Here is a 24,023-nt window from a genome sequence, read left to right on the forward strand (position 1 = left end):
GCTTGGCATTCGGCAGGATGAAAGCATATGGTTCAAATAACCAATAACTAATAAAAAGGTGAATAGATAATAATAAAAAAAAAATTATCGTAATTCCTACGACAAACATCAAAAACAAACAGAAAAGGTTCACGCCCCCTCCCACCCAAACCCCACGTAGCATAGGCTGGACACACGCCAGATAATATTCCTAATTATCTTCATTAACTATAATTCGCCCTAAGTATGAGCAATTATCGTCATCGTCTTTAATATTTAATTTTAGGCGCGCTTATTAGGGTGAGCATTTTGGTGTCAAATGGTAAGTGAGAAGGATGGGTTAAGAGGCAGAGTGGGAAGCCACAAAACAGGACGATAAGAAAAAAAGAGAGAGAGAAGGATGGAAAGAAGGAAACAAAGAAAGAAAGAGATAAATGGATAGATAGAGAGGGAGAGGGAGAGAGAGAGAGAGAGAGAGAGAGAGAGAGAGAGAGAGAGAGAGAGAGAGAGAGAGAGAGAGAGAGAGAGAGAGAGAGAGAGAGAGAGAGAGAGAGAGAGAGAGAGAGAGAGAGAGAGAGAGACAGACAGAGCCCGATATAGAGATACAGAGAGAGACAGAGAGAGAGAAAAAAAGAGTGAGTCCAAGACGCACGTAAACTGAAGAGAGACTACAGCTGGACCGTGTCAAGGCAACCTCACACGCACGGTACAGCCTTACCCTGACATAGTAAGTGGACAACGACTACTGTGCGTAACCTGAATGCCTCTCTCCTCTTAGCCAATCTCCTCAGGATACACGCACGCTCTGTAAGACTTTTACTCGCGCTCAAGAGTATTCGAAGATATGTGTGTGCGTGTATGTGTGTGTGTGTGTGTGTGTGTGTGTGTGTGTGTGTGTGTGTGTGTGTGTGTGTGTGTGTGTGTGTGTGTGTGTGTGTGTGTGTGTGTGTGTGTGTGTGTGTGTGTGTGTGTGTGTGTGCGTGTGCATGTGCGTGTGCGTGTGTGCCCGTGTAAGCACATATGTAACTATGTGCATGTGCTTGTACATGTGAGCGTGTATCAGCGCGTAACCCACCCCCCTTCCACCAATAGCACACGGAGGTCCAGCAGCAAGAGCGTGCGGGAAACGACTCTCTCAAGGTGGTAACGACCTCTCCGCCACCACCAGATGTCCCCACAAAACAATGACGTCAGCAGCCCATAGGGTGGTGGTGGGAGGGGGTGTAGGGAAGGAAGCTTGTTGCATATACCATTGCATTCCTCATTCCGATCAGAATCTTATTCTATCTCACGAAAGGAACTATCTGCAGGAAAATCAAAATTACTCAACAGAAAAGAGAGAGTGGGAGAGGAGGGATAGGGGAGGGGAGGGAGGGGGAAGGGGGTGGAAGAAGGTTGTCGAGGCGTGTGTACATCGTAAAATGAGCAGCAAAGAACAAAGGCAGATACGGTGTGTGTGGATTACACGTTGACAATCCCTTTTCTATTGTCAACTCGTGCCGGTTGTTGGCAGCAAACACCCTTTGACATTTGACGGCCCCGACAGCAGTTGACAGCGGTCGACCACTACGGCACGTAGGGATGGGGTCTCTTGCAATCTGCCGTTTCTATCACGTGTCGATTTGACTTTTAATTCCGCCGTCGGCGAGTCTCAAATGGATACGAACATAGCAACGTGACACAGATACAACTATTATTTTGGGAAGCACTTTAGCTGACTCTGCAATTACTTTAAAAACGCAGTCACAAGCAATTTAACTGATAGCAGGTAATTATTTAGATTTTTTAAACATTATATGATGACATATCAAATCTTTATGTATTCATGCGTGTGCGCGTGTCCGTGTCTGCTCGTGCATGTGTGATCGGTGTGCATACGTATACATGTATGCAGCTATAACAGCATATGCTCATATCTATATGCATGCATGAACGCAAATGTGCGCAAACGGCCTTAAGTGTGCGCGTCCAGTCTCAGTGCAGGGGGCAGGGGCGCCGGAGCGCCGCCGTCGGGAGGGAGAGGCCCCACGGCGGGAGCTCATCGGCTGACCTACAAACCCTAAATAACAGGAGCAGGCCCAGGCTGCCGGACGCCACCTGCCAGCCATCTGGACTCGCTCGCTCGGCGGAAGAGGGCGCCACGTGAGAGGGAGGCGGAGGGATGGGGGGGGGGATGAGTGAGAACGATGGCGGAGGGAGAGAAGTCAGGTGGATGAGGAAGAGGAATGCGGATTGAGATGTGGATGTGAATTGTAGACGAGAGAGAACAGGAGGATCTTGTGGAAAGACGAACAAAAAGAAAAAGCATACGAAGAAGAGGTAGGAAATGCGAGAGAGGGGAAAGTGTTCTTGAAGAAAGAGGAATAGGGAGAATGCGATGGAGATATGGAGACAATGCTGAAGAGGTGAGAAAAGAGAAAAGATGAAGGAAAATTAAAAGGAAGTGAGAAGGCGATAAGAAAAAAATAAAAAATAAGAAAAAACTGCAAGAAAACCAATACGAAACGAGAGAAAAAAAAATGAAAAAAGTAGAAACGCGAAGAGAAATTATGAGAAAGAACAGCGGGAAAAGAGTGTACAGAGATAACACTAAAAAGATAAGAAAGAAAAGAAAAAGACAGAAGACGATAAGAAAAGAACAAAAGAAAAGATCAAACGATAAGAAAAAGAAAATATACCTACGAAGAGAAATCATGAGACAAGAACCGAAAGAATGCAGAGTAGAACAAAACAAACAAAAACGAAACAAAACCACAAACCGAGAGGAAACATTGTGAGAAAAGCACCGAGGGCAGAGAGGCCGAATAATAACAGCGCTCTTACGCCGCTGACCTTTCGAGCAAAGTAGTTTAAGTGCCGGCACGGACGCGAAAAAGTAGCCGCAGTGGATATGCAAAGCTCGCTACTGACCCCGCTGGGAACGAGGTCGTTACTAACCCCTCTGGAACGGCGACACTTTGGACCGTCGGAAGTCGGTTATGCAGAAGGGTTGCTTTTGGTGGTTTTGATGACTATGGTGATAGAGGTGGTGGTGGCGGCGATGTGACTGGTGACTGCTGGTGGTGGTGGTGAAGGCGGTGGTGGTGATAATAACCATACCTATGACAATGATGGTGTGATGTTAATGAAGTCTTAACCAAAGACACCCCAAAAAAAGTAAATAAATAATTAAAAAAAAAAAAAAATCTACAACCACAACCCCCACCCCCGGTACGACCCACGTCCCTTGCCCTGCCCCGTCCTGCCCTGCCCTGGCCTTCCCGAGGACGCCCCCCACCCGCAGCCACCTCGACTCGAAGGACCCGGCGAGAGGACGCGACGAGAGGACGCGGCGAAGGGGCGCTCCCACACACATTCCTTCACGGGGTCGCAGCGTCGAGACGGCCGTCTCCGAATGCCAAGGGTCAAAGCTCTCTTTATCCTCATCCTCATCCATCCTCGCCTCTATCCTCTGGGCGTCGATATGTACTTTCTTTCTTTCTTTCTTCTTGGTTCATCTTCGCTTGTTCTTCGTCCCACTCTTTCTATCTCTGTTTTTCTCATATGCTTCTCTGCCTTTGTCTATCATCATCACAGTCGTCACAACCGTCATCATCATTACATTATCACCACCTTGTCACCGTCATCATATTCCATCGTCATCGCTATCAGAATAATCCTCTTCATCACCATAACAATGCTATCATCATCATCACAGTGCTATCCCCATCCTCATCACCATCACACTTCCACCGTCATCCCCCCCCCCTCTAGCGTTATCCTCACCGTACATCTTTCTCCTTCGCCAACAGAGGCCAAAAAAAAAAAAAAAAAAAAAAAAAAATGTAGCGCAAGTGAACAGCTTCTCATGTTTCTCCGTTTCCTATCGCTTCGGTCTTCAAGTTCCTTCTTTCGCTTGATTTTTTTTCTTCATTATTTGAATTCTTGATTGTGCATCGTGCTTTTATTCTGCTTCGTATTCTTATTGAAACTGATTTTTTCCCAATTATTTTCTATTTATCTATTACTATACTCTATCATTTATCCATTTTTTTTCTTACTTTTTACCGTCCCGCCATCTTTTTCTTTTTAGGTAATTCAAATAAATGTCTGTTTTTCTTCTTCTTTTCTTGCTGTTCACTCTTCTCTTTAGTCTCCTGCTCCTCGCCTTCCTCTAACACCGGTTTCCTTTCCCCCGCATCCCGTCTTCATCTTTATTTCTCCCTTTCTCCTTTCCTTGTTCTTCCCCGACATTAGTCTCTTCCTCCTTCTCGTCCATTCGTTGATGTTTTGTTTTTTCTTATTTGTTTTCTTGTTTCTTTTACGCATCCTCTTTCATCTCATACGTGCACCTGTGCATAACCCTCTTGCACAACCTTGAATAACCCTGCATAACCCTCCTGTATAGCCCTGCATAACCCTCCTGCATAGCCCTACATAACCCTCCTGCATAGCCCTGCATAGCCCCGCATAACCCTCATACATATCCCTGCATAACCCTCCTGCATATTCCTGCATAACCCTCCTGCATAGCCCTACATAACCCTCCTGCATAGCCCTGCATAGCCTTACATGCCCCTTCTGCATAACGCCTTTCACTTTCCCATTCCACTCCCGGCCAGACTCGGCTTGCAAGACGTAACAATCGAGAGAACCGCCGCTGACCTCTGATCCTTCGACCCTCTGGCGCTAGGTCATCTTCCTTCTCAGCGTCTGCGTGAGAATGAAGAGAGAGAGGGGGAGAGGGAGAGGGAGAGGGAGAGGGAGAGGGAGAGGAAGAAGGAGAGGGAGAGGGAGAGGGGAAGGAAGAAGGGGAAAGGGTAAAAAGGGAAGGAGGAAGGGAGAGTGTGAGATAGAAGATAGAAGAGAGAGAGAGAGAGAGAGAGAGAGAGAGAGAGAGAGAGAGAGAGAGAGAGAGAGAGAGAGAGAGAGAGAGAGAGAGAGAGAGAGAGAGAGGGGGGGGGGGGGGATGGAGCAAAGAGAGAGTTCCAAAAGCGCAAAATAATGGTTGTCTTTATAAACATCCAGTTTCACTACCGACGATTTTGTCTCATTTATTTTACGTTGTTCTTCTTTTCGCGTTAGTAGTTCTATGTTTCAAGAGGAAATGTAAACAAACATGAAACCAGAAGAGCTTAACAAAATCAAACCGATGTAAAAGACACACACACACACACACACACACACACACACACACACACACACACACGCGCGCGCGCGCACGCGCGCGCTCACATGCACATGCACATGCACATACACTTACACACACACACTCAGTCTAAACGAACCCAAACAACCAAATCACAGTCGCTACACCTCCACGAGAGTAGCATCACAATGTCTCCCCTTTCACTTTCATCCAGCGAAAAAAAAAGACAGAAAAAATGCGACCTCACTCTCTACCTGTACACACTACACTCTCCCTCCCCTCCCTACTTCTACACCCGTCAACTCACCCGACACCCTAGATCACACTCACCTCCCTACTACACTTAAATGATCCTCTTCCTTCCAGGTCCTACCCCCTACCCCCCATATTCCCTCTTCATTTGAACGCTTCTTCTCCTTCCAGGTTCCACCCCCTCCCCTTCCCCCTTATTCCCTCTGAAACCAAATACTTACTCCCTTCCAGACTCTCTACCCCCCCCCCTATTCCCCCTACACCCATAAACTACCGTTACAGGCCTGACTCCCTCCTCCCCATCACCCTATTCTCTCTACATCCGTATATTCCCTCCCCTTCCAGACCATATTCCCTACCCTCCCCCCCCCCCGTTATTCCCTCCCTCACGTGCCAAGACTCCCAAAGAGAGCGCACTCGATAGAGTTACTTAAAAGGCCTCCCCGCCCCCCTACTATTCCCGGGTTGATTTGGCGAGTCAAAGTGGCACCGTCGACCGCCATTCAACCGCCCTGTTATTTGCACTCCGGATGTATTTTCATGCTGTTAGGGGTGAACTATTATTATCGTCGCGTTCAATTAATCCCCTTCGCGTGTCTTTTTTTTCATTTTGGTACAGTAAAAATATAAGGACGGATTGGAAACGGTCCACAATTTATGTTTATCAAATTATATATACACACATACATATGAAAAAAAAATAACTTGCAAAGTGACTTCCGAAGCTTCCACGAAAGATTCTTTTTCTTCTTTTTCTTCTTCTTCGTTGGCGAATTCAGAAGTTTCTAAAGGAGGAGCGAAAGTAGTCGCGGAAGAGACAGCATCTTCGACGATAAAAAAAACATCTAAAGAGAGTGAGAGAGAGACGAAAAAAGATACATATAGCGTCGTCCCTCTACTTTCACTACGTCCCCCCCCCCCCCCCCCCCCCCCCCCAGCTCTACATGACTTACCCCAAGCCCCTCCCCCCCTAGCTTCTCTCGCTACCTACACACAACACCTGTCGAAGTAATCAATCAAAGTCAAGCTCTCAATTGCTTTTTCATTTCTACGCAAGCATTCATCCATCATATTAGTTCTCTATATGAATTTCTCATATCTTTTTATAATAATTTTCCAAGTTTATTTATTGAAGGCCATTATCTTAATTTCCATCCTTACGTACGGAAAGAAGCTAAATATTTCAAATTTTCTTTTTTTTTCTCTCTTCCCCTCCCGTTGTCACACTTCTTGCCATTGCACTGCATTCTTCAACGGCAACAGTGCAACTTTCTCCACTTCCGCCGCTTGGGAACATTCTGAGACCCTGTCACACGCTACGTCTCTGAGGGGGGTGAGGGGGGTGAGGGGGGAGACGGTAAGAGGCAGGGAGGAGGGTGGGGGGCGATAGGAGGAAAGGGGGAAACGATTGGAGGGAGGAGGGAAGCGATAGGAAGGAGGGTGGGAAGCGATAGGAGGGAGGGAGGGAGGGAGGGAGGGAGGGAGAGAGAGAGAGAGAGAGAGAGAGAGAGAGAGAGAGAGAGAGAGAGAGAGAGAGAGAGAGAGAGAGAGAGAGAGAGAGAGAGAGAGAGAGAGAGAGAGAGAGAGAGAGAGAGAATTAAGCCAACATTTAGAACAATTGGACGCGCGTTTATGACTACGCATTGCATAAAAGAGCGAGTGTGCGTGCGAAAGAGCTCCCAAGTGCCTGCGTTTGTCTTGCTTGCATATGTCTATCGATTAAGTCAGTACAAGTGCAAGTGCAGACGCCGCCGTGCCTGCGTGGGCGCGCGTAATACCGATCCCAAGGCCTTCCCGGAACAATATTCCTGGTAAAGTATTTTCTTTCTTTTCATTAAAGTAACAGACATCACACTTGACCTTAACAAACCTAATTCCACACCCGTGACAGACAACATTAAAAAAAATATATATAATATATATATTATACAAAAAACGAAAAAAACGACCTCGGCTCAAAAATAAAATGGTCACAACACGCACCAAAGACCCAGATTTACATGTGCTCTTTCGAACTCCACCTTTGCCTCTTGGACACTTTCGGCAGCGAGTGATAAAGCAAAGATCCTTGGCGAAATGGAGCGAGCGATTTCACGACCTCGTAAATACAAGCATTCCTCCACGAAAAAAATAGAAAAATAAAAAAATAATAAATAAAAAAATAATTCAAATTCCAAAAGAATCTTGAGCTTAATCGATATATCGCCGTATACTCACACTCTAGAACCAGACCCAAAGAAATATGTATAGGCCTACATGTCTTTTTTTTTTTTTTTTACTTATTGGGATATAGCCTCTTAATTTTAGGGCTGCATAGTTGTACGGGCATGGGCTGTGATTGCCTAATATATATACATATATAGTTTTTTTTCTCTGTCTCTTTCCCTTCGTATGTGTTATGTGTATGTATATGTATATGGATATGTATATGTACTTGTGTGTGTGTATGTGTGTGTATGTATGTGTGTGTCTGTGTGTGTGTGTGTGTGTGTGTGTGTGTGTGTGTGTGTGTGTGTGTGTGTGTGTGTGTGTGTGTGTGTGTGTATATTAATATATATATATATATATATATATATATATATATATATATATACATATATATATACATATATACACACATATATACACACATATATACACACATATATACACACATATATGCATATATATATATATATATATATATACATATATATATATATATATACATATATATACATATGAAACCACCTCAGTTATCTTCAGTTGAGCGCACTCTTGAACGGTTGGCTGATCTTCAAGCCTCCAAACCCAATAGGTCGTTCTACCTGGACACTTCCCGATCGAAACCCCAACTCGCTTTTCTATTAAGCGAGATATCAAGTTTTCAGTTACTGGTCGATAATGAACGTGTGTTGTGCATGTCTTATGTCATACGATATACTGTCATTTCAAGCTTCTATTTACTTTTTTGTTTACTTTTTTTGCTATATCGATAATCCATAAAGATCTATGAACCGTCGCCTTCGTTGAAATGTCACCCAACTGAATGATACGCCTTTCGTAAGAAAGTACCAGAGAGAGAGAGAGAGAGAGAGAGAGAGAGAGAGAGAGAGAGAGAGAGAGAGAGAGAGAGAGAGAGAGAGAGAGAGAGAGAGAGAGAGAGAGAGAGAGAGAGAGAGAGAGAGAGAGAGAGAGAGAGAGAGAGAGAGAGAGAGAGAGGTGAAAATTTTACGTTTGTAGACGAACGTGTGAAGGTAAATGGGTCAAAGGTGAGAATATTCCGAAACGCTTTTGTCACGTGAGAGAAAGAGAAAGACATGCTGAGGTGTTAACCCTCGAAATGGAACGTCATTCTCGAAAGTAGAGAACACAGACGAAGGAACAAGATGGTAATGAAGAGGGAAAAAAGAGGCGAGAAAAGAATAAAATGAGGAGGCTAGGGGGAAGAGAGCAGATGTGAGGGAAAGAAAGGCAAGGGAAATAAAGGCAAAACGGAAACGGCAAGATAACCAAGCAGAGGACAAAACACTTAATAAACAAACGTAAAAAAAAAAATCATACGTGACAAATCCTAAACACAAGAATAAAGGTATCTCCCAAACAAATATACAAAAAATAGGGGAACATGCTTCAGCCCCAACCAAGAATTCCCGCCGACTTCCACTATTTCGTATCAAGCAGGAACAGGATCCCATTGTGGGAAAGACGAACCGAGCGTGACCCTGCTCGCCCTGGCGGCCAGACCTGCTTTCCCACTGGCTTCACACGCCCGGTGTCGTCTGCGGCCAGAGCAAGACCTATTCCTCGCCGTCATCATTATCATCCGGTCGCCATTCCCAACAACACAATCATGGCGCCGTTGTCATCACTCCCTCCGTTGAGAACCGTTAAGACCGTTACGCCGGCTCTCGACACCAACGTACCCTCATTAAACGAGAAGAGAAATAGCTCGAGGACTCCTTTCATTGGACGACGGTAAACATGAACCTCAAGAATTCGATAGAATGTCTCAGCAGAATAAGAAGAAAAGGGTTTTAGTTTAATGCATGCTCTTGCGTAGAGAGTATTGCCAGATCTAGGAGAGTCGATCAAATGTGCTGGTTCTCTTTCACTCACTTTTTGTTTGTTCTCTCTCTCTCTCTCTCTCTCTCTCTCTCTCTCTCTCTCTCTCTCTCTCACCGTTTCTATTTCCTTTTCCCCTCAATCTCTCTATTCCTTAAATGTCATAATCATAAAGGTCAAAACCAGTCCTTCCAAGGCGTAGTACCCACAGCACATAGGCCTACACATCGGAATATGTTAGCCTATTTGTTCTGCTTGTGCTTCGAAGAGCCTCATCTCAGTTACGTACATTGAAGGAAGAGTCAGTTGGATTGGTCATGCGACGTGTGATGAGTGCAGCGCTGTAATTGCACTTGCGAGAGGGTGTTGCATTTATTGGCAAGAAAGCTGAAAATAACCCTTAATTGCATCATGGCCATTATGTTGCATGATTAACCGATAAGAGAGGGAGAAATGAGGAGGAGGAGGAGAAGAGGAAGAGATGATGAAGAAAAGGAAAAAGAAACAACAGCAGCTGCAACAAAGTACGTAGGAGAAAGGAGTGAAGAACAGGGGGAGACGGAGAAATTGTACCGAATAATCTACTTCTACATCTACCCTTCACGCGCGAAACTAAAGTAGAAAATAGTAAGTAATTAACAATTTTCATCATTTCAGCATAACCGAAAATTAAGAAGACCAATTCCCTTGTAATTCTGTTAAATGACCAGGGTTCATGTTTTCTTTTGGGAAATGCCGGTTAAATATAAACACATGGAATAAAGTTAATCGCACTTACATAACTCAAAGCACCAAAGATTCTTAAAACATTTTTCTTCTTCTGATATATTCAGTGATGGTAAAAAAGGCAAAAGTCTGTCTGTCTGTGTCACTGTCTCTTACACATTCACACATTCATTAACTCACTCACACGCACACGCACGCGCACATGCACACGCACACGTACACGCACACGCTCGCTCACCCACTCATTCACTATCTCACTCTCACGCACTCACACACACACCTCACAAAAAAGCGCGCATCACCTTCCATCTTTCAGGTCAACCGCTTGGAATCATCTCGGGTCACAGGGTCGAGGTCGCCATGCAAAGTTATGCCGACACGAAATCAACAGGTCAACGGGGCCTCGAGATGCAGTGCGCAAATTAGGTTTAATCAAAGCGAAATTAGATGGAAACGCCACGCCAAGGTCGCTCGTAACGATTAATTCCCTGCCTGCACCCTCTTTGCCTTTGAAATTCTTCTTACTCGCGTTTTTGTCTTACTTTGCATTGTTGTTATTCCTCCTCCTCGCATTAGTTATTTATCTCTTTTACTAATTAATTACTTTCTTTAATAATTCTTCTTCTCATTCTCCCCCTTTTCTTTCGTTCCTGTCTCTCCTATTCTCTACCCTGTCTTTCCCCTTTAACTTTCCCTCTCCTCCCGTTTCGTTTCCCTTTGCCCCTCCCCTCCCTTCCCTTCCCCCTTCCTCCTCACCTCCCTTTCATCTCCTCCTCGCTTCCCTTTCCCCTCCCTCTTCCATACCTACTTCCCTTACCCAACCCTCTCCAATCTCTCCTTTAACATCCTCCTTCTCCCCCTACCCCCTCCACAACCTTCAACCCCACCAGGGAACCCAGAGTGCATGCAGTCGGGTCATGAAAGTGCGACTCCTTCGATTCTCTAGAGGGGGAGAGGGGAGAGGGGAGAGGGGAGAGAGGAGAGGGGGGGGGAGGGAGTGCCATGTAATCCTCGCCCTAATGACGCCAAGGAGAATCGAAGTGCTAATGTGAGAATTCCTTTGCAAGACGCGGTGGGCTAAAGTTTTTGTTTTATGTTATCTTATTGCACAGCATTTTCTTTATTCTTTCTCGCTTTTCGTATACTGACTTGTTGCATAAGATGTTGCACTAAGGATCGTAGGAGTGTTTTATGCGCTTGAGGGGGAGGAAAAGGAGGAGATACGGAGGAGAGAAGGAGAAAAGGAGGAGGAGGAAGAAAAGGAAAAGATGGGGGAGGACGAGGACGTAAGGAAGGACAAGAGCGTTGAGGAGATGGAGATTGTGTTGGTGATGGAGAGGAAGAGGATATATGTAAAAGAGGAGTAAGAGGAGACAAAAAAAAGGCAGTAAGAGAATGCGAAAGCGGAAAAACGAAACAGAAAATAATACTAAGAAAATGAAAGAAGAATAAATCCCCCCCTAAATAAAAAAAAAAAAAGGATAAGAAGTGACCGTTGAGCAAAATCGAAGCTCAACCCACTCTCCTCACTCCCCTCATCCTATCACCGGCCACCTAATCATAAGCCGAGAGTAAAATACCCTTCAGAATGCATATACACACTTCAAGTCCATTACAGAACTTAGGTCTTGGCCTTGACCTTGAATGGAGTGACCACAACCCTTTCACCACTTCCTCCTCCTCCAACTAGGCCCCCACCTTTCCAAGCCCATGTCTCCCCCGCCCCTACATCCCTCCCCCCAGAATAAACCTTCTCCCACAACACAAAGCCACTAGCCCAAAGACCCGCCCACCCCCCACCCCTCTTCAAAGCCCCCTCTCTCATAGGCATCTGAGAGAGAGAGGGTTGGGAGGTCGTGAAGGGGAAGGGAGGAAGGGAGGGGGAGGGGGAGGGAGAGAAGGAGAGAATGAGAAGGACAAGGAAAAGGAGAAAGAGAGAGAGAAGGGGGGAGGGAAGGACGGAGTGTGTGAGTGAGTGAGTGAGTGAGGGAAGGAGGGAGGGAGAGAGGGAGGGAAGGAGGGAGGGAGGGAGGGAAGGGGGGAGAGAGAGAGAGAGAGAGAGAGAGAGAGAGAGAGAGAGAGAGAGAGAGAGAGAGAGAGAGAGAGAGAGAGAGAGAGAGAGAGAGAGAGAGAGAGAGAGAGGAGAGAGAGAGAGAGAGAGAGAGAGAGAGAGAGAGAGAGAGAGAGAGAGAGAGAGAGAGAGAGAGAGAGAGAGAGAGAGAGAGAGAGCGAGAGAGAGAGAGAGGAAGGGGGGTGTAAGAAATGAAAAAGAAGAAGTACGCCTGTCGCTCACTCTTTCAAGACTCGCACCATTAACCACAAGTGATAGTACTGCCTATCACTTGTGATAGGCAGTGATGGGAAAGAGAATGGAGAAGATGAAGGTAATACAATACGTATCAATGATGGCAATGGTGCGGGATGATGACCATGACGATGACGACGATGATACCGATAGCAATGACGATGAAGACGTCTATAATGATAGCGAAGACAAACACCAATAATCCAAACAAAGCATCCAAAGCAGATGACGCAGACAACGCCGACGACCAGCAAACATTCATCCTCTCAACAATCAAGCAAAACGCAACAGCAGCAATTATGCATATTTACTCCTAAAACGAATTATCTTTTAAGCGGTGGGGGGAGAAAGCGCGAGAGAGGGAGAGAGGGAGGAAGGGTGGGGGGAGGGGAGAGGGAGGAAGGGTGGGGGGAGGGGAGAGGGAGGGAGGGAGGGGGGAGAGGGAGGGAGGGAGGGAGGGGAGAGGGAGGGAGGGAGGGAGGTAGGGAAGGTGGCGGGAGGGGAGAGGGAGAAGGAGAGAGAGGGGGGGTAGGGGGATAAAAGGAGGGAGGGAGGGGAAGGGGAGGAGATAAAGAGGAATAGTCCTTCATTACTTTCCAAGCACATTAAATGACCGTTCCACCGATTAGGAGTAGGGTGTTACCAATCCGAGCCTTTTATACATATTAGATAAAACCAACAAATGCAATTAAAAGATCCATATCCATATTACCCTATATTATACACCTAAAAGAAGTAGGTGATTAATGTAGTTCAAACAAGGTCATGGATGGCAAAAACGCTCTTCCCTGTTGATAATATGGCAGAAAAAAAACTATACACAAAACATATTTACAAGAAGATGAGACTACAGTTTCGAAATCTACCTGGATTCCATCTTCAGAAATCCAGGTGGATTTCGAAACTGTAATCTTATCTTCCGTTTTTTTCTGCTACATAAGGTCATGATTATTACGTTTATATTAATCTCTAATTAATTTAACAAAGCAAGGTTCGAGGGCTGTCTTAAACAATACTTTTATGCCGACAGACTCGCTTAACTAATTAAAAAGGGTCACCCTCGAAAGTCATTTGTCTTGAAGAAAATCATGTAAATGTAGAAGTTGAAAAAAAAAAAAAACGACCGCTTTCTCCCTCTTCAAATTCCTCAAGATCCTCTTCATCATAATCCAAACGCTATTGTCGCATACCACACGCACACGAAATAAAGGGCGAGGCTTGTCATGACATCGACCCCCCCTCTCACCCCCAACCCCTCTCTCTTCACGGAACCGGCAAATCAACGTTGCAGTTCTTGTGACTACAGGACATTCGTAATAGAGTACAGCACGAGTCTCACGCATCACTCACTTCTACTTATTTGTGTTGAGGACTTTCTTGGATGGAGGGTGGACATGGGAGGGAGGGAGGGAGGGAGGGAGGGAGAAGGCGAGGGGTACGCTATGTAAATAGAATGGGGGTGAGAGGCGGTCTTGTTATGCCCTTGTCCTCGGAAAACAATGGCAGGCAGTGGCAAAGAACGTTATAAATATCGCTGGTTAAGAACACTTTTAAGACCAGCATGTGGTTGTGCAACATACATATCTGCAAACATTTCGTAGATTTTTTTTTCTTTTTTTCTTATTTTTTTCTTTCTTTAAGAATGAATCACTGTGCGCTCAGGATATATGAATTGTAATGAGAGAGATCTACGTGGGATAAATTGCAGTATTCATGTCATCATAATATATAAATGAATACTATTGTTGGCTTAATTGCATTAATGATTTGCAACTCTCTAATACAAGTCAATCTACAGATGCACAGACTAATTACCTCACTTTCTCGAGAAATAAATGATATGAAAAGGCGGAATGAAAGGACTCAGAAAATCTATGAAGAGGATACACAAAAAAAATATATACGTGTCTTTAACGCATTGCACAACCCCGCCCACTCTGACGATAAGAAAAAAAACTACAAGAAAAAAATAAACCTATGACACTATTCCAATCTAGTTCATGTCACTGCAGAAGACGAATGGACTCCTGGAAAAGAAAGGGCGAGAGAAAAGTGAAAAGATGAAGAAACGGTAAAAAAAGAAAGGACATTATCAGATTATCGAGCCGGGCTATATATACGTATGTCCCTTCCATCGTCACTTCGCTAAACAATAGCAAACTCCGCTATCTCACTATGAAACCGAGCGGCGAAGGAGCACAGTTATTATCTGATGTAATCTTTCGATCCACTTCCATGGATTAATTAAAATCTATTGAAAAGGAAGAAAATATAAATGCGAACGTGAGGATAAAAAGAAAGAAAATATATTGACCTGACAACTGGACGGATTTGAGATCTCATAAGCCGTGTTTAAAAAATGCTCTCTCTTCTGCTCTCTTTTCTTCTCTTTCTCTTTTTCTCTCCTTCTCTCCCTTCTTTTCCTTCATTTAAATCTCTCTATCTCACTCTCTCTCTCTCCATCCCTCTCCTCCTCTCTCTCTCTTTCTCTCTCTCCATCCCTCTCCTCCTCTCTCTCTCTTTCTCCCTCTCCCTCTCTCTTTCTCCCTCTCCCTCTCTCTTTTCCTTTCTCCCTTCCTCTCTCTCCCTCTCTCTCTTTCCTTCCCTCTCCCTCTCTTTCTCCTTCCCTCTACCTCTCTCACTTTCCTTCCCTCTCCCTCCCTCTCTCCGTCCACACCGCTTCCCCCCTCCCGCCACCATCGCTTCCTGTTCTCGCGGAGAAAGCTGAAAATTCCTGTTCCGACCAATTACTTCCTAATAGAGCCGCCATTTACCGCAGTCACGACACAATTACAGTAATGGATATACACTCATGGCAAATAGCGAAGCAGCTCCATACATTGTAATCATCGGAAGGGATATGTGTTGGAGGGATCTTCAGCATTATGATTATTTGGGAGTCACTTAGACACGGCTCCTTTCACCATGCACCTGTCTGTCTGTCCCTGTTTTCCTCTTTCCCTCCTTTACCCACCTATATCTTTCTCTTTCTTTCTCTCTCTCTCTTTCTCTTTCTTTCTTTCTTTCTTTCGCTCTCTTTCTCTTTCTTTCTCTATCCTCCTTTTTCTTTTTTTCTCTTTCTTTCTTTCTCTCTCTCTCTCTCTGTCTTTCTCCCCACAACGAGCAAAAACAAAGATGCGCGAGACCTCAGGAAGAGAAGAGAAACTCCCCCTCCCCCCTTAAAAAAGAAAAAGAAAAACAAATCTTACCTAACACGTTTTCTTCCTTCCACGTATCAAGCCAAATTTCTCCATTCGGCACTTGAGCGGAATGCAAAAAAAAAGAGGATTAGCCGCAGTCCAATTCCTTCGAGCGAACAGTACTTCTTCCCCCGAAGCCCTCACCCCGCCCCTGCCAATTCCCTAAGAGACTCTCCGAATCCTCTATATTCCCGAAGACCCTCCCTCTATACCTGCCTGCCTGCGTGCCTGCCTTTATCTACTTCTCTCTCTCTCTCTCTCTCTCTCTCTCTCTCTCTCTCTCTCTCTCTCTCTCTCTCTCTCTCTCTCTCTCTCTCTCTCTCTCCAAGAAGGGAGGGGACGTGTCCAGGAAAGGGGGAGGGAGCGAGCACTTTTAACACCTCGTGCCGTCCTCAATCTTTGTGGACTTCCTGTGTCTCCTGTCTTCCTGCCTGCCCTCCACCCCCCCCCCCACCCTTCCCACGCCCATTTAGCCTGGTGCGCAAACGAAGTCAGGAAACGAACGGATGGAATGGAGCCGACAAAAAGAGGATTTCGTCTGTTGAATTTTCCCTTCGTCGTTGAACGTGTCAGCGCTTGGATACTGGAACGGCTATCAAGGTTGTCTCCTGCTTCCTCCTGGTCCTGGTCCTGCTCCTGCTCCTGCTCCTCCTGTCGTTCTCTCGTTTCTCTCTCTTCCCTTTTCCATTATTCTTTTTCCAAATTCTCCCATCTTTTATCTCCCTTCCATAACTTCTCTATTCTAATTTCGTATACTTCTCAATCTTCCTCTTACTACTACTACTTTTTTTCTCCTTCTCACCGCCTGCTTTCTCCTCCTGCTCCTGCCCCGCTTTCCCCTCGTGTTCTTTCGTCCTCCGCTTTTCCCTCGTGTTCCTCATCCTCCGCTTGTTCCTTTGCCCTCGCCCTCCATATCCTCCTCCTCCCTTATTCTCCTCCCCCTCACCTTCCTTCCCCTCCCTTCTCCCCCCTCTCCTCTCCTTTCTTCTCCTTTCCTCTCCTTCTCTCCCCTCTCCTCCCTCTCTTCCTCCTCTCCTCTCCTCTCTTCTCCTTTCCCCCCTCTCCTCTCCTCTCCTCTCCTCCCTCTCTTCCTCCCCTGGCCAGCAGTAGAGAACAGGTCAGTCCGGAACAAAAAGTGCAAGGCAAGGGGACTCTTTCTTTGCCTCCTGCCTCTAACCTTACTACCTCGGCGATCTGTTTTATCCTTCCTGACCCTGGATTTGCACTCTTTCTTTTTCGTTTTCTTTTTCCCTTATGCATCTACATTTTACTACTGCTGCTACTCCATTCTTCTTCTTTCTCTCCATCTCCTTTTCCTTTTTCTTCTCTTCATCTTCTCCCTCTTCCTCCCCTTCCCCACCCCCATTCACTAACATCTCCACCTTCTTGCCAACCTCCCCTTCAACCTCCATCTCAACCCCCCCTCCCCCCCACTTCCACCAACACATCGCACCTCGTCGACAAAAGTGAAAACGTCTCAGCGTCTTCTAACCTTCCTCTACTACTAAGACAGCGCCAACCTTCCAGGCTCCCTCTGCGCTCCGAAGGCCGGAAATCCCGTTTAACTTATGCGCTCTGTCACCTCTATGTCTTTAAAAGAACTGGATAAAAGAGAAAGAGAGGAGGGGGAAGGAGGGGGAAGGGAGGGGGGTGAGAGGGAGGGGGAGGGGGAGAAGGCTCGCCTAAGGTCGCCCTATATTGGGACTTCGCGCCAAAGTTTCGCACAAGAAGTTATTGTTCACTGATATTTCCTCCTCCCAAACCCCCCCCCTCATCCCCTAACCCACCTCATGACAGCTACGTTCGCGCAGGTTTTGGTGTAGCTCGCAACAACGCGCTTGTTGCAGTTTGGCCAAACGGGACTGGTACCCTTATAGATCTGGCAACGCTGAATGAGCGGTTAAAGGGTACGCTGGATACCGTAGGCCTAACTCTTGACAACAATGCAACAACAACGGTGCAACAAAGCAAAGGAAAAAAAAAACAATGAGGAACCCACAGCAAGGGTGTAAAAGTCGCTGGAAATGAGTGAAATCGGACGTGGCCAAAACAAAAGAGAGTCGGGCGAGGGCGGCCACGTCTGATCAATCTGGAATTCGCATGTGAAAATTCTGGCAAAAATATTTCTTCGAGAGAGCGCTTTTCTCTCACGAATTTCCTTCCCGAATGCACAGGGCGGCGTTACAGCCTGTCACGACGTTACGGGCGTGGGAGAGACAGCCTCGAGCAGCAATATTAGTAAAATATGGAGAGAGTAACGAACCGAAAGGCAATGCATAATCGCTGCATAACAAACAGGAAGATGAACAAATCAATCACGCAATCTATACATTTGCTCATGCACTCATAACTGCAAGTGTTAAAAAAAGGGTTGACCTTTGGCGAATTAGCATACTAACCCACACACCGTAACGATGGCGCGGGGAAAAAACTCGCTCCCGCCAGGAAAAAAAATATGTCGGAAATCATCGGGTATTAACTCCTCAAGACTCAAGTTCCTGCCCCGCCAAGATGATTAATCTATCATAATTATAATCCAACCTTCTCCCCCCCCCCTTCCACCTTCCACCATCTCTATTACCTGGCTAACTTTCTTCTACTATAAAAAAGAGAGAAGGGGAGGAGAGAAGAGAAGAGACAAGAAGAAAAGAGAGAAGAGAAAAAGAAAGCGGGAGAGAGGTCAGGAGAGGAAGATAAAGAGAGAAAAAATAATATTTTACAATCAATGCTCCTGACTCTCACTCTCGCGGCCTGAGCATCCTGCAACGATGCCAAAGCCCGTGATTACCGGATGTGCAATGGCATCAGAGCTAACCATCCGAGGGCCTTCGCCAGAGTGAGGGGTGAGCGCCCTCCATTTCCTACAGTGCAAGTGTTTCTTCACCTTTTTTTCTCTCCTCCTAATTCTCACTGTTCTTCTCGCAAACACTTAATTGTTGCAGGATTCTCTCCCAGGCACTTAACTCCTGCCAGTGAATCATCTTCCCCGTCCCCTTTTAGCTCTCTTTGCCCTTAATCAACCACCCGAAGAACAAACATTTGAAATGTCAGCCAAACAAGAGCAACATATGCGCAAACACAGACACGTGCGCATAAAAAAAAACATATGTCTGACAACAAACACGTACGCATGAAAAAACGAGCACACGAAGAAAAGTAAACAAAAACAACACGTGCACGTGAAAGCCTCAGTCGCACATACAATTCCACAAGGGCACGGCCGGAGGACTAAAGGGCGGCCTCCTATAGTGGGCGTGCTAGGGCGTCTCCACACTCGCAGGGGTGAAGCCAAGTCGCACCGCCTCACCCTGGTCGCGTCGGTCGCGTGTGACTCACCAACACGACACTGGCTGGGCTTGGCAAGTGCCTGAATTCATTAAGGGTCGTTGACGTTCTGATATAGGCCTAGCAGAATAGGGCCGCGAGTAGAACATTTTGGTTAGGATATATCAAGTACGAAGTACCGAGTATGCGCTCCGGAAAAGTATGACATTAACGATTATGATATAGTTCGGGATGCGGTGCGCTTGACCTTGTCTCCGGTCGTCCTTCGGTGCTCTCGACTTGCATGACCTTGTTCTTCCCGACCTGCATGACCTAGCTCTCCCGTCCTCTCCTCCACCAAGATCTGATCAACACCTTACTTTTCACTCGCTTCAAACCTCCAACAAATAAAACAAATAAAACAAATAAACTCCAACTCCAAACGCCATTAAGCTTGATTTTTCCCTTAAAAATAAAATCCCAGTGACCCACGCTTCACCTGCCTTCTCAAATCGTCTGCCAAGAACCATCCTTACCTTTGGGCATTCCGCAGGGTGCCGGGGTCCTGGCGGAGTCGAGGAAGTCAAGGTCGTACTTGCGAGCGGGCGGGAAGGTGAGGGCGACGTGGGCGTGGGAGAGCCTCACCGCCACGCCCACCAAGAGAAGCGACAGTAGCACTTTCTCCATCTTTACATCACACTGAAAGAAATGAAAATGTCACATTAGAAATGAATATTCATAGACTTACACTGAAAAAAGTAAATGTATACCAAAGTACAAAAAAGAAGGAAAAAAATCGTCTTTACAACTTCATATCTATTATCCTTGGAAGTAGCAAATGCATACCAAGCTCCAACGAAAGAAAAATGAATACGCGAAAAAAAAACACACTAACGGGAAAAATTAAATTAGACCGAAATAACAGGCGATAGAGAAAGGCAGAGGAGCGGAAATACTAGATTGAAAAATTATGCGTAAAGAGACTGATAATAAAGTATATAAAAACACAAGAAAGATAATGGAGGCGTAATTCCACCAAAGAAGCTAATAATCGACGGTGAAAAAAGAGAAAGAAAATTACAGGGAAAGGAAGAGAAAGAAAGAAACAAAAAGAAGCATTCATTACTTGTGCTTGTAATTCTAGTTCTAATTCTAAATACTGCGATAAATAGCATGGAAGAGATATTCTAAATCATTCTAAATATCATCTTTTCTTTTAGACACACCGTCCATTTTGGCAAAAAGCAAAAGCATGAAATTTACTGCAGAATGAGAGACAAGCTAAAGGTCATGAAAATTAAATGAAGTAAAAAAGAGACGCCGACTCGAGACACTGACAAGACTAGTAAGCAGACTGAGAGAGGCACTTGCACTCACTCAACTCACACACACACACACACACACACGCACGCACACGCACACGCACACGCACACGCACACGCACACGCACACGCACACGCACACGCACACGCACACGCACACGCACACGCACACGCACATGCACTCTCTCACACACACACATGCACAGCTACACGCACGCACGCGCACCCACACCCACACAGCTACACACGCACATACATGAAAGCTCCCGAGCGCTCTATGTGTCTATTATCCATGTCCTTTCCCTCAACAAAACATCAACAACAATTTTATAACAATAAAAAAGAATGATAATTCATAATATAAGACAAGAAGATAGAGGAGAGAGGCGAGAGAGAGAGAGAAAGAGAGAGAAAGAGAGAGAAAGAGAGAAAAAGAGAGAGAGGATAGAGGAGAGAGGAGAGAGGATAGAGGATAGAGGAGAGAGGAGAGAGAGGAAGAAGAGAGAGAAGAGAGAGGAGAGATAGAGAGAGAGAGAGAAAAGGAGAGAGAGAGAGAGGAAAGAAAGAGGATAGACAGACAGAGACATAGACGAGACAGAAGATAAGAGACAGAGGGGAGATAAAGAGAAAAAGACAAGAGCGACTCGAGATACAAGCCATCGACATCGACCCGCCCCCAGCGACTCGCCAACGGAAGTGGCTCGATCGGCAAGTCGACTAAGCTTAGCTAAACGCGAAGCCGACGGGTTACAAATTGGCCCGGCCGTTCGGCGGAGGAAAATTGAAAAGAGAAAACGGACGCGGTGGTGGGTGGCCTGAACGGGGTGGGTTAGGGTGGGCTGAATGAGGTGGGGGGGGGGGAGATGGTGGGGGGGAGATAGTGGGGGGAGATGGTGAGGGGGGAGATGGTGGGGGGTGAGATGGTGGGGGGGCGAAAGTGGTGGGAGCGTCTGTAATGCAGGGAGGAGCTGGCACTTAGGGTATCAATAACACCACCTTTATCACTAGAATTGATCTTATCCTCATTAAAAACTAGTAGCAGTTACTTGATCTAATATTCTCTCCTAAACCATCACTCACTGCGATAAAAAACACAATTACTTAACATTATTATGACCACACCTACCGCACTCACAGCGCCGCCGTAAATTCCTTCGCTGTTCATCAAACTTCACAAGGCAGTGCAAAAAAGAGAAAAACTCGAGGCGAAGAAGAAGCAGAAGCAGGAGAAGAAGGAGAAGGAGAAGGAGAAGGAGAAGGAGAAGGAGAAGAAGGAGAAGAAGGAGAAGAAGTTGAAGAAGAAGAAGGAGATGATGATGAAAATAAATCAGAAAAAAAAAATAAGATGAAGAAGAAAAGTGATATAAAAAAGAGAAGATAAAGAAAATCACAAGAGAAGAAAAAGAGATGAAGAAGAAGCCCCTCCCCCCCTAAAAAAGGAAAAAAAAAAACGGGAAAAGAAAGAAATATTCCACCCTACCCCATCCTGTACCTTAAGATCGTCGCCAAGAGACAGATAAAGAAATCCTAACATAAATGAGGAAACAAGAAACAAAAAATCAGCTAAAAGCTTCTATTCCTACTAGAAGTTTCTCGTAAGTTCAAGACACGAATCCCGCGCGGTAAGGTCAGGGCGGAGGGAGAAAAAGTTTTCCCGGATGAACGCTGTACTGTTATATTAACCTCGAGCGTGGTTCGCGTTATATCAAACCACAAGTTTAAAAAAAGAACGCCACCTAAAATAAATAATAACAGTAACGAAATAAATCCCGTATAAAATGTAAATGCAAAATGAGGATTGTTTTAGACAATCAAGTCGAGAAAAAAAAATTGAATCTATCTATCTATCTATCTATATAATATCTCTCTCTCTCTCTCTCTCTCTCTCTCTCTCTCTATATATATATATATATATATATATATATATATATATATATATATATATATATAATCTCTCTCTCTCTCTCTCTCTCTCTCTCTCTCTCTCTCTATATATATATATATATATATATATATATATATATATATATATATATATATATATGTATATATATATATATATATGTATATATATATATATATATATATATATATATATATATATATATATATATATATATATATATATATAAAAATTCGGAAACATGAGTTTAGTTTAAAACCGATTCAAACTTCTCTCGTCGACACCCTAATCTTCCACACTCCAATCAAGATGATGACTCGGAAAATATTTCATGAGCAGAATAAAAAAAAAAAGAGAAACAGAAATATGAAAAAAAGAAAAAACAAAAAGAAATCGATATCTCTTAATAAAGCAATACGGAGTCGCCCTCAGGGACTTGCACCCGGCCAGTCAGTCCCGTTCGGCTAACCAACCGGATTCTGGATTCACGACGACTGTGCTTGGCCGAACGCTCCTCAAACCAACCGGAAGCTTTGACCGGATGGCGTTTCACAGGATTTATTGACGTTCGGCCAAGAGAAAGGGGAGATGGGGGGGAGAAGGGAGGAGGGAGGAGGGGAGAGGAGAGAGGAGAGGGGAGAGGGGAGAGGGGAGGAGAGAGGAGAGGGGAAAGGGGAGGGGAGAGAGGGGAGAGGGGAGGGTGATGCTGTGTTTTTTCCTGTCAAGCAAGAGGGAGGATGTCCAAGTGGGATTCAAGTTGTCGGACTGGGCGGAGAGAGGGTGTATAAATATGGTCGTCAACTTTCTAATGATAATGGTAAATCTATCGTATCTTAATCATACTCGCAGGTGTAATGACAACTATAACACCAATGACAGAAAACGATGATGATGATGATAATAGGGATGAGAACGGTGATGATAATGATGATGATGATGATGATGATGATATCAACAATATCATCACCCTTATTATCAATATCATCATCAATACTACATTTACAATCGCAATGGTCTCAAATCTTGCAATCATCATTTGCAATATAATCACGAGTTCTCACGCCAACAACACAACAACAACTACACGACCCCGCCCATATCTTCCGCCGCAATTCAGAGCTAAAATAAAATCTAAACGGTGGTCAGTCAGCAGAGCAAGAAATTCCATGTGATACTGAAATCCGTGAGAAGCAGGTCGGAGCGAGGGGAGGGGGGGGGGAAGAGAGGAAGAGAGGAAGAGAGGAAGAGAAGGAGGGAGAGGGAGAGGGAGAAGGAGAGGGAGGGGGAGGGAGAGGGAGGGAGGGAGAGGAAGAGAGGGAGGGAGAGGAAGAGAGGGAGGGAGAGGGAGAGGGAGAGGGAGGGAGAGGGAAAGGGAGAAGGAGGGAGGGAGAGAGGGAGGGAGGGAGGGAGGGAGGGAGGCAGGGAGGGAGGGAGGGAGGGAGGGAGGGGAGGGAGGTAGAGAGAGAGAGATGAAAGGTAAGAGGCAGAAGTAGAGGAAGACAAAGAGGAAGTGGTAGCGAGGGAGAGAAGAGAAGAGAGAATAAAAGAGAGAGAAAATGCGATATGTAGGGGGAGGGAGGGAGAGACACACTTACACACACACATTTTCCCAAAAGATGAATCTAATTGAAACTTCACTCCATGGCAAATGTGTGAATATGACAAATCGAATGAATCCATCACATCCTGCGAAGTGGGTCGCCATGAAGAGAACAAAGTTTTATATCGAAGCAGATCATCATTATTAAAAACTCGACGCCGAGAACGAACTCTCCGGTTCCGGTGTGGCTTTCTGTGCCAACCTTCGACTCGTGAACGGGTAGCGTGTTCGAAATTCTGTCTTTCTCTTTCTCTCTGTCTCTGTCTCTGTCTCTGTCTCTCTCTCTCTCCGGCTGGCTCT

At 45.4% G+C, this 24,023-nt stretch overlaps 1 protein-coding gene across 9 annotated transcripts in view; it reads right to left on the minus strand.

Annotated features, from left to right (window-relative positions):
* nahoda (DOMON-like domain-containing protein nahoda) overlaps positions 1-24,023 on the minus strand; it is a 140,393-nt gene that overhangs the window by 48,802 nt on the left and 67,568 nt on the right. For all 9 annotated transcript variants that reach the window (XM_086544693.1, XM_043010776.2, XM_043010775.2 and 6 more), the window contains exon 2: positions 19,435-19,597. In XM_086544693.1, the coding sequence (XP_086400819.1) occupies positions 19,435-19,585 (151 nt within the window). In that variant the 5' untranslated portion in view covers positions 19,586-19,597. The remainder of the gene's footprint in view (positions 1-19,434; positions 19,598-24,023) is intronic.

This window comes from Penaeus japonicus, unplaced genomic scaffold, assembly GCF_977035675.1.
Source record: "Penaeus japonicus unplaced genomic scaffold, GWHDUDI00000001_assembly GWHDUDI00000015, whole genome shotgun sequence".
Taxonomy (NCBI): Eukaryota; Metazoa; Arthropoda; class Malacostraca; order Decapoda; family Penaeidae; genus Penaeus; species Penaeus japonicus.